This window comes from Hippocampus guttulatus, chromosome 16 (assembly GCF_054856545.1).
Source record: "Hippocampus guttulatus isolate MCC_2025c chromosome 16, RoL_Hgut_1.0, whole genome shotgun sequence".
In the NCBI taxonomy this organism is placed as follows: Eukaryota; Metazoa; Chordata; class Actinopteri; order Syngnathiformes; family Syngnathidae; genus Hippocampus; species Hippocampus guttulatus.
Window position 1 is genome coordinate 2,136,270 of NC_141276.1, and position 11,061 is coordinate 2,147,330.

The window sequence follows — 11,061 nt, forward strand, 5'->3', positions numbered from 1 at the left end:
GAATAAGAAGGAGAGAAGCATTTGGAGGCATGATGTACGCATTTGAAAACATATTTCTCGTCATAAAGCTTTGCAAGAATTCGCTAGCTTACCTGATTGTGAGGCGTGTATCCATGGAAACCAGGGTTTAAGGGCTCATTGTTCTGAAAGAGACAATCGGAGGGGAAAGAGAGCAAGTGGGACGTAAGTGGCTTTTTTTATGACAGACAACTTTTCAATGAAAACCGCTCTCCGAAAGCGGAGATTTTTTTTGTTTTGTTTTTTCATTGGGAGAAACATTGATTTTCAGATGAATGCATCTAAGAGTCAGTTTATATTGGTGCAAAAATAAATACATAAAGCTGGTAACATTGTTAAAACGATATTCCGACATTATCAGGGTGATTGATTTCCGCCAATGCCAAGAAAAGCACATGAAATCAAACGGCGGAAAAAGCCTTCACAGCCAGCGGACTCGTCAAGACGAGCGCGGCTTACAAACATTTTTCTATCGTGCAACCGATCAAGCGCTACTACTAGAAAACTGAGAGGCACCTAACTGCTCGCACACAGCCAGAACTTGCCCCAGAAACTAATGCCGGGGTTTTTTTGTTCAGTAATTAATTTTAATTAGATTATTCTTGTCCCTTGTCGCCTCTTTTCTCTTCTTCCTGGTGTTATTTTGTCCTGGTTAGAGAAACTATTGTTTGCTGCAGAGCGAGGCGAGGAGGAGGCAAAGTGGAACAAAAGAGGAGGGGGGGGGGGCGCAACGGAGTAGAATTGCAACAATGGGTGAGAGTTAACCAAACGCTGATATGTTGACAGCAGACGGGGAGAAGACACGAGCGCAATACTGCCTGCTGACCGACATGCCTTTGCAGAGAAAACACGACTCCCTACTGAGACCCATGCCACGACTCTCCTACAGGACAGAGAGGAAAAACATGAGAATGTCGTTGAGGGAATGGGGTGGGAGGCCAAAAAGATGCATGTGCTTATATAGCTTTAAGAATGGGCAACGGCGCACTTAAGAAAGTCAAACGTATGAAAGTTCAAAGCTACAGGACGAAGGATAGGACAAAATGTTTTCGCCTGAGTTTGGACCGAGTAATTCCACAGCACTGAGAAGGGCAGACATGACTTCTGAGGAGACTCAAAAGATTTCCAACCTCCTGGCTCGAAGCTCCAGCTGCCTGATGAGATACAGATGATTCGTAGATTGAGTTTGGGGTTAGCCGAGATCTTTGCAAAGGAACTACGGCGAGGTAAAACAACATTAGCTCACACGCGTACTGTAGATAGTGGATATAAAAAGTCTAAATGGATTTTTTTTTCATCAAAAGCACTTTGATTCAAAAACAAATGCCAGATCATTTTTCCGTGATATGCGTAATTTGAGGATGTGTAATTTATTTGCCGCCATGGAGGCCATGTTGACTGACTTAGGGGCGACTCCAAAACGTGTTTAGCTATTGGAAGATCCTTGCTAGCCAGCTGGTGTGGCATAATGCCGGAACACAAAAGGATCTTCCCTAAACATTGAATTGGTCGTGACGTTTTGGTAATATGAAGAATTACGATTCAGGTAAACTAACTGTGTCCCAGAAGGTCGGTCCACTGAGTGACGCTAGGTATGAGAAAAGAGTTGGGAAAAGATTATGGCTTTTCGATCCGTCCTCTCTTGCTCATATGAAACAGCCTTTTCTTTGTTTCTCTCTCTCTTTCTCACCACTTCCTGTTTCATCTGGAACCAATTCCCCCCCCCCCCACGCCTCCCCTCACGCCTTGTCCCCGGAGGGAACACTCTCCTTGGTGCGCCACATTTAGAGGGGAACGAACCGGCTCATATTGGACAACAGAGTGACTTTGTAAAAACAGCTGGTGGTTAACGACAGGCATTTTGCATGCTGCTAACGTTACTCGGTCTAGCTGAACTACACTTTCAACACCATCCGCGTTACAGTATGTATACACATATACAAACGTGTCGATGTATTTATTAGGACGATCTCAATTTCTGGCCGACGCTTCGATACATTATTCTGTTGTTTAATTGATAGTAAAATGTAAATATACATCGAATTATAGACGTATATTTATCATCACTTTTTAAATCTGAAAATTCATTTCAAATACATTATATTTATGATGCATATATATAGTCATCTGCAATTGCCGGATGACCAGTCCTGGATGTACCCTGCTTCTCGCCTCGATAGGCCCCGACACGCCAGCGACCCGAGTGAGGATCAGCGATACAGACGATGGATGGATATATATCATGTATCGATATGAGGAGTCATTTTTTTCAGAGTTGACGGCGTTTTATTCAGTACCCCACTTAAATTAATTCCGTGATGGCGTCTAATAACTTCGTTTGTGATGTGAAACACTGCAAATACTCTGTGCCTTGTAGACTAGGCGAGTTCCACCCGCGTTCGCAGCCGAGGAGCCGAAATGCTGCCGCGCTGCTCCAAAGGGTGTATGTGTTGCACGACCAACAAAAACCCGGAGGAAAACCGCAATACCAATTAAATCTGAACCAAAATTATACTCGGCCGTCAAATTACAGAGCTTCGGTTCTGCAGTGGACGGAGCAGAGTGGAAAGAAGAAAAGGGCGGGAACACAAAAGGGTGGGAGGAGGGTTAGAGCAACATCTGGAATCAATCTGCTGAGAAAGGAGGGAGGGAGCTGGGTGGATGGAGGGGTGGGGCGGATTGAGCGGACGGATCAAAAAAAAAAAAGAATAAGGGGATGAAAATAAGGAGAGTGAAACAGGAGAAGGAGGAGGAATGCCGGGACAAAGTCGAGAAAAAGAAGGGAGAAAGATAAAGCAATGAAACTGGCGAAATGGAGACCATGAGTCATGGGAGAAGAATGCTGCGTGATTTATATTTTGTAAGGAGTTTGGGGGGGGGGGGGTTGTGGAACGGTGGCGGCGGCTGAATTTGAGACCCGGTTCTCAAACATACAGTACGCGCATGCTTTTGCCACATGGTTCTGATTAAGAACACTCTGGCTCTCATCCGTTGATGCATTTTTCCATGAAAATGGATGGAGATAACTAAAAGCAGACAGTCGAGTTTTCACGTAGTCAGCATCAACATGTCGTATTTGGAGGAGGAGGAGCAGGGGCTTTGGAAGACTGACATTCAGAGCTTGGGGCTGTGCTGACATGGACCAACAACACGCTCTCGGGGCAAAAGTAAAGGGCATCGCTCTTGTTTATTTTCTCTCGCACCAACGCACTATTTTAGGAGGAGGAAAGAAGTCAAGGAGTTACTGGAGCAAACAAGTGGAAGGAAAGGGGGGGGGGGGGAAAGTAGCAGTGGTGGCGGAAGGTAAAATGACATGAGGTCAACAGATGGTGAAGGGGGTGATGGGTAACAGTGACAGATGGGGGAGGGGTGCAGGATAAATTAGAGGAGGGGGATAGTTACAGGAATCTTGTCCAGCTTTTTTACAAAATCCTTTGAAAAAAATGAAGAAATGTCTTAATCGACACGGGCCGACTGCTTTCTTTTTTTTTTTAATCCAAAATTTACTGCACATAGAGCTATAATTTTATTTGAAAACTACTATTTGTAATGAATAATAGTCAGGTCTGTTAAAGTACTTCCAAGTTTCCAATTATATTGCTTTTAGTCAAGGAATGCTGAGAAAGACTTGCTGGCAAAGGTTACACACTAATCACATGTTTCTGCACTGCCTTAAGAAAATATTACAAAAATACATTTATCTGTCATCTATTTTAAATTATGCTTTGTCCATCCAAAACAAAAACCTAAGGGAAAAAAAGTGATTTAAGATGCAGGGCCTGGAGAAAACATCGGTTGTTTTGTTACACTATACAGCGTACAAGGAAAACTTCCATGATTCTACCCAGACTGCACTGGTTTGGCAAACTCTGTCAGCAGTTAAAGTCCCTGGAAAGCCGCTCTATGTTCTCTTGTTCATTAAAAAATAATAATAATTTCTGGATTGACAGCATTTTTAACATAATACGGAACACAACCTATCAATTGAGTTGATAATCAACAAAACGTCTGTCAAATAAGAGTTGCACACAAGCACTGTTCAGACTGAGCCAAAGAATCGTTTTAACAGGACGGAGAAAAAAAAAAAGGGTTGCGGCTGGGGCAAGATTTTTTTTTTTCTTCTCCTTGACGTAAGCGAAATGGATTCATAACAATTCAACTAAAAACCCAAGACCGCACTGTCGTCCGCCAATTTTATTCGGTTGTGACGTATACGGACATGTAGACTGACGGCTTGACATTGTCAATGGAAATAACGGCGGCGCCTTAAAAATATTCACTTGGAGATGGGGTTTGAGGCTATTAATTGATGATCGGGTGGAGAGAAAAATAGCTCAACCTAAATGAATTTCGATTCCACTTCCCAGCGTCGCCTGACGTCACTCTAGGTCTGTACCTGTGCTAGGTTGGTACACTTTTCCGGGGACATTCTCATTTTAAAAGCATCTGCTTAAATTACTTGCGCTGACATTTGCTCAAAACACATTTCTAGAGTTATCGCCTGATCAAAAATAGACCAAAAGAAACGGCAAACGCAATGAAAAGAAAAATGGTTTCCAGTCCTATTTGACACTGCAGCCGCCGTCCATTACCGACGACCTCGTGTGAGGAAAACACGGAATTGACATTTTGCTGTGTGTGGTTGGAGATGGGATCACAGATGACAGTTTGGGGGCAGCCGTGGGGAGGAGGCGTACGAGTGCGTACGGTGGGAGGCTTTGTGTGAAGTGCACTCAGCATAAAGGCAGAGTTAACATGCGAGTGTCATGTTAGGGGCTGAAATCGGTGTAGGAACAAGTGCAAATGAGAAGGGGAGGTCTGTTTTGTTTTGTTTTGTTTTCTTTTCTTTTGGGGGGGGGGGGGGTTATTTAGAGGAAATAGGAAACGTGACTTGCCCGTTGGTGACGACTCACAGAAGGATTTGACCAACGGTCGTTTGTAGCTTATCGCTGCCGGTTCAAAAGTCAGATGTGACGCCGCCTGAGTTACAGCTCAAAGTTTAACGGTAATCTTTAAACAGCGGGAGAGATCAGGTACCAGAGAGCAGAGCGGGCAAAACACACACACACACCTACTTGGTACACCGCTTGAAGTCGTGATGCAAGGGCAAGATTTTATACTCGTTATATTGGGCTGTATGACTCATTAAGGCTAAATGAAAGAACAACAAAAAATAAACTCTGCCTTCCAGCGACATACCTGAAAGGTTATTTTGGTTCTGCTACTAATAAACCACTGTCATCCTGAGACTTTCTTTATAATCTCAAGTCTGCAGCACCCCGAATGAAGGTGATTATTTATTGCATTCAAAATTCGAAGAATGTAGCTGTAACTTGTTTCTCATGGATGAGGAAGAGTAGTATTGTTTTAGTATCTGTGTGTATTCCTATTATTCTTGAGTAGGTAACCTATACATGTACATGTAGGTAACATGTGGAGCTCTATGTGTTCATAGTAAGCACCCACTCTGGCTTCGCGATGCCCGTTAGAGAGCGATCAGCCGACTTAATGCCCTCCCCTAAATGAGCTTTGATCTTGTTAGAATGACACAAAGCCTCTTTACCGCCAACGATAGGACAAATCCGAAACAGAGACGTGACATAGCATCAAAACTGTACTACTGCCAGTGATTGCGCCAGTGCACCGTAGCCTTGCCTTGAGGGGAAGCCTCAATACCAACAACAAGGGAGGACTGAGGAGAGGGCTCGAGGGGCTGTCCTGAGACGCACATAATCATAAAAAAACAAAATAAAACCAACAGGAGTGAATAAACAAGTGAGATTCTCTAATTTCAGTGATCGCGCACACTAAAGGAAGGTAAGGATAATCACAAAGTGTAACAGGACATGGGGGAGAGTATGGGGGAGGGTAGCGAGGATAGCGTGCCTGTGAACCAAGAGTCAATTCGCAATCTGGAAATATGCCTGGGGGAGAAAGGTTTTGTTTTTGGGGGGGGGGGGGGGGGGTGAGGGGGGGGGGATCAGAGGACAGCCCAAGGGGAGTAGGAGATGCAAGGGGCTATATGGAGGCGTTTGTACGAGTCAAAGCGGTGGGAGGAGAGCGAATCAACAAAAGGCAGAAGAAGCAACCCGCAGCACTCTCGTTTATTATGACAGTCTTGATTAGCAGCCAGGAAGGGCCAGCGCGTCTTGCCCCGCACACCCTCAGTGGGAACACCATGGTAATGACTAGCTGCATCTAGGAGCATCCTCTCCGCTTATTCCTGAGCATGCACTCCGCTACAGTGGTGACCTTTCCACGGTCTCTATCGTGTCGCAAATGCGCTGAGATTTAGCACTAAGTCAGTACGATTGTAGAGCAGGCAGTCTGAAAGACAGACGCACGCGTGATTCAGGGGAAAGCAAGAATTCGGATACGTTCAAATACAATGACAAATTCAACATTTTCAATGGGGACTGGATCAGGTTGATTTGGTTTTGTGTGAAAAACGAAATATGTTCACGGTGAATTTCACTCCTGCGCTGTCATTTGTGAAACCGTCTATTATTTGTTGCATTATTGGATAAGATTCAGACTGAAAAAAAGGGGGGTTAGGTAATTTAATTACAAGAAGAAAAAAACAAACTAATAATGATTTATTATGCAAAAAAAAAAAATGCAACATGGACGTTATCTGCTGATCTCAGATCATTTGCAACCCATTTGGGTTGCAATGTGAATTCAACATATTGCAAGATTTTTCTGGCTTGCATTTTCAGTGGGGCCCTTAAACTCTCTGTACACCGGGATATGCGATTTAATAGAAGAATTCACAGCCATAAACAAGGTCTGTATACATTTTTCCCAATGCTATATCAAACGGTCGGAGTAAATGACAGATTTACACAAATAAAAACTGTGTGAAAAATTCTGACACCACACCTTACTTTAACTTTTTTTTTAAGCAAACGTTGATAAAACAGGGTGTCCCCGCCTACTGCCCGAAGACGGCTGGGATAGGCTCCAGCACCCCCCGCGACCCTAGTGAGGATCGAGCGGTTCGGAAAATGGATGGATGGATGATAAAACAGTAAACATCAGGATATGCAATATACTGCTGTTTGCCATGATACTATTGCAAGTAACTTCGAAGTACACTCAGGGAACAACTTTGTTTCAATCAGCCAGCTCGCTGCTCATTCATTGCCTCCACCAATTCATTAAACCGCCCGTCTCTGCAATCCATCACTTCCCTTTAGTTCTTGATCATGAAAACATATAACGGAGCTGAGCTTCTTTCTTTGTGCAGTTCTTTATTTCCTAATAAATCTATCCTGACAGCATCTGCGCAGCTCTTCTTTTTCCAGCTAAATATCATCTCTCTTTGTCCTCGACTGTGGCCCTCCCAATAGCTCATAAACACACGCACGCCTTCCCACCGCTGTGGTTGGAAATCAATACAAGTGATGGTCAGGGAAAGTCCACCCCGTGCCATGCTGCGTGTTCCCACATCAACTTTACTAGCGGCTTCTCACCTTCTGCTGTGAAACGTGCTCAGCATAACTACACGACCTCTTTGCCATTGCAATTGATCTGCTGTACGAGTTGAATTCGAGTATTTTACCAGTGCTGCACGATTCAATTACCTGCAGATGACCTTAGATCTCATTCACACGTACCCTGCGGCGGCTGCTGCCAAAGCTGTTTTGCTGCCCGAATATGGCAAACGCGGCCAAAATTGGAAAATCTGTCGTTGGGCTCGTGCACCAATTCATGCACATGGCAGGAGGAACGATAGTGCTGAAAGCGTGAGTGAGATACAGTGCATCAAAGGCATATTTATTTAATTTAAGAGGAGGTCAAGATTAGGTGCGGATGCTTTGCAATCTCAGCAGTTGGGTTATGAAAACAGGGGAAGACCAGCAGAGAGGCCTCCCTGAGCCCCTCTCTCCTTGAGCTAATACCAAAAGGCTCTGTTCTTTGTCTTTCACAGCGGTGACCCCTCCCCCAATCCGCTGTCTGCCTCCCTTTTAACACCTAGCGACAATCAAGGGGAGGAGGTTGGGGGGGGGGGGGGGTGAAGATAGCGCGATTAACAGCACATGCAGAGTGTGCATCAGTTCTTGATGTGGTGACTCACCGTGAATTGCCAACAGCCTCTGTAATTGTGGTTTATGTGAATAAAATATTCCATTAAGCGTGCCTCGCAATGTGCTCCCCACAAGACACGCAGAGGGAAGGGTTCTGATCACTGCCGTCTGTCACGGCCATGGAGCCAGGATCATGTTACCTTTGTCTGGCTCGCTCGTGCTCCACACTTGAAAAGCAAGACGCAATTGACGGTTTTTGTATTGGCGCACGGTTATGTTGTTCGCCAAAGAAAAGCGGGCCTGTCAAATCACGGCCAAACAAAGGAATGTAGAGGTGACAAATGAATGTTTACCTGTCCAATCTCGCCAATAACACTCCCAGTGCCGTCTATCCTTGGTCTTTTGCACTCCGCCCCGGTCAGGTCAGTCAGGGCTGCTGCTGCTGCAAGAGCGTCGGGCTCCGGGTCTCCTCGCTTCATCCCCCGGACCGCCGCCGGACCTCCGGCAGCGCTTGTATGCGGCACCGCCGACGTATCGATGTCTCTTTCTCGGTCCATTATCCCCCGACTAACGGGTAGCATTATAGATGCAACGTCGGTCGACATTAACATTGGACAGCAGAGAGTCTTCGTTCGGGAAAAAAAAACCTTGAGCTGCGTTTTCCCCCCTTCCCTCTCCTCTTGGCGTTGTCCTCAACGAAGAATTCGGTTGAATAAGACGAAAGTGACTCTAGTAACTCATCTATTCAGGCAATTATTGTGTGTCTTATTGGCGGAACATAATGACCGTGTCAGGATAATGGATAAAGCACAGCGAGTACGGCTTTTTCCATCAAGTCAAACGCCGCCAAATAAGTGACCTAATTTAGTGAAGACCACACGTCCGACTCTTGTCTGTCTGACAAGCTAATTAGCTAGCTAACCTTAGCTAGCTCGCTAGCAATACATTCCGCTAGCTCTCTGAATAAACGTGGCTCCGTGAGAGCACTTTCGCTGTACCAGTAGGAACAGAAAGAAAAGGTTCCAAATTGTCTCCAGCTAACGCGTGGACACCGAGTCTCAATGTCTGCCGCGTCTTACGGTGGTTTTTCTCAGTAAACCTTTGTGTCGCTCCTACCAGGTTTTCACTTAATTCTGTCCGTGCCTCTTCAAGCCGTGGGCTGCTGTGGAGTGTGGATGTGGCTCCAGCACGATTTCCTCCGGTCTGAATCCCACTTGGCGTAACTCCTAGTGAGGAGGGAGCCTGGTGGGCTGGTCCACGGTCAGATTGGTTTCCATTATTAGATATGATTTGGGAATGATGACTGGTCTGAGATCTGTAACTCAGCTCGTCTCGAGGTTCTGGGCCCCGCTCTCCTCCCCTCTTCCTCTTCCATCATTTTATTTTCATGCGAGACATTGTTTGATTATTTACATTATGTTACTGCGCTTCCATTCGTAGCTTCGATCTCATCAAAATAATATTTTGAGTGGTTATATGGGGTGGAAAAATAAAACAACGAAACAATACCTGAAATACATTTCAGTTAAATGTGAAACGTGTATAATTTTATATAAATTCTCTTAAGCTGAATGTTTCCACGTGAAGATATACTCTCCAGGTAGCGCATTCCTGGGGGTCGTCGATTTACGGCGGAGCTCCGTTCGTGCTGCGGCGATGTAATACACCGTTTTAAAGTCATAATTACAGTACATATTTGTATGAAAAGGACTTCTCCTCTATAAACATAAAACAATCAAATTAAAACCATTTAGGCCTGAATTCGGCTTTAACGGAATCTTAGGGTGCTCATACATTTAGGCAAGGATTGGTAATAACAATCAAATAAATAAATCACAATGGCTGCGACGAAAAAAAAACTCAAAAAATATATTTTTATATCGTTTCAAGAGGCACGCAAAATGAAGCCATTGCAGTCCACGCTGCACCATCATTTCCGCAATATTTGTGCGCCTCCTGGTGGATCTTAAGCAACATTTTTTTGGAGCGTGAAATGGAAACCTTTTGCCTACATTCATTTGATGTGGATCCTAAAATTTATTAATTTTTGAAGACACACAGAAATTAATAAGGTGCTTCGACCCAGACCCGCTGCCCATTCTACACTCCAAACTTATCGAGCATTGCATATTTTTAGAATGTGGGAGGAAGCCAGAGTACCTGAGGAAGAGCAAGGACCTGGTGAATGATATAGGACGATGCCTGTCACTGAAAGGTCCCACTGTGCCCATCACAGTGGCCTCCATCATCCACAAATGGGAGAAATTTGGAACCACTGGAACCTTTCCTTGAGCTAGCCGCTCATCCAAACTATGCGATTGGAGGAGACTGGGGTGACAGTTCATCTTGAAGGAGGACATTGACTGTGAGCACACAACCAAGCTATTGAAGGAGTGGTTTCAGGACAACTTTGTAAATGTCCTTTAATAACCTAGCCTCAAGATCCATGTTAAAATTATGAATCTTGCTCAGGAGCCAATGGCAGTAACACCCTCTTACATATACACAAAGTAAATTCATGATAATCACCACAAATTAAAAAAAAGGCCTTTTACAAAATTAGAGTGTGCTCCTGTTGAAGATACTGAAAACCTTAGTTGACTTATGCAATTCGAACTTTCCCTTCATTTGAGAGAGGCTCTCTCGTGGAGCAGCGCCAGAGTCAAATCAGTGTCACGTGATGCAATTTCTTTTCAACCCTGCAATGGAACATATTCAGGTTTTCAGCCAAACCTCAGTCAGTCAGGCAAGTGAACCACCAGACTAAGCCATCCATTTATTTTATACTATTCTTTGTACTTGTGGGTCATGAACAATTCATATACATTATAAACCAAAAAATCCGAGCAAGAGGGAAATATATGCAGTAACCAATTAAAAACCAACTCCACATTAATTTAAATACAAGTTTCAAATGATTTCAAAAGCCACCTCCTAAAATTTGTAACTACCTCCGTTTATTACTACTTGTAGAATGTCAGAGCTTTTGTCCAGAAAAGAAACCGAAAAACAG

The 11,061-nt window shown here is 44.4% G+C and overlaps 1 protein-coding gene across 3 annotated transcripts in view; it reads right to left on the minus strand.

The window, feature by feature from the left end:
• LOC147192392 (RNA binding protein fox-1 homolog 2-like) overlaps window positions 1-9,279 on the minus strand; it is a 31,922-nt gene extending 22,643 nt beyond the window's left edge. Inside the window, exons 1-2 of one of the 3 annotated variants that reach the window (XM_086132549.1) lie at window positions 8,402-9,274; window positions 93-143 (exon numbers count right to left, since the gene is read on the minus strand). In XM_086132549.1, coding sequence (XP_085988675.1) covers window positions 93-143; window positions 8,402-8,659 — 309 coding nt within the window. In that variant the 5' untranslated portion in view covers window positions 8,660-9,274. Of the gene's footprint in view, window positions 1-92; window positions 144-8,401 lie in introns of all 3 variants that reach the window. The other 2 variants (XM_086132548.1, XM_086132551.1) reach the window with 2 other exon arrangements.
• Between the last annotated feature and the right edge of the window lie 1,782 nt (window positions 9,280-11,061).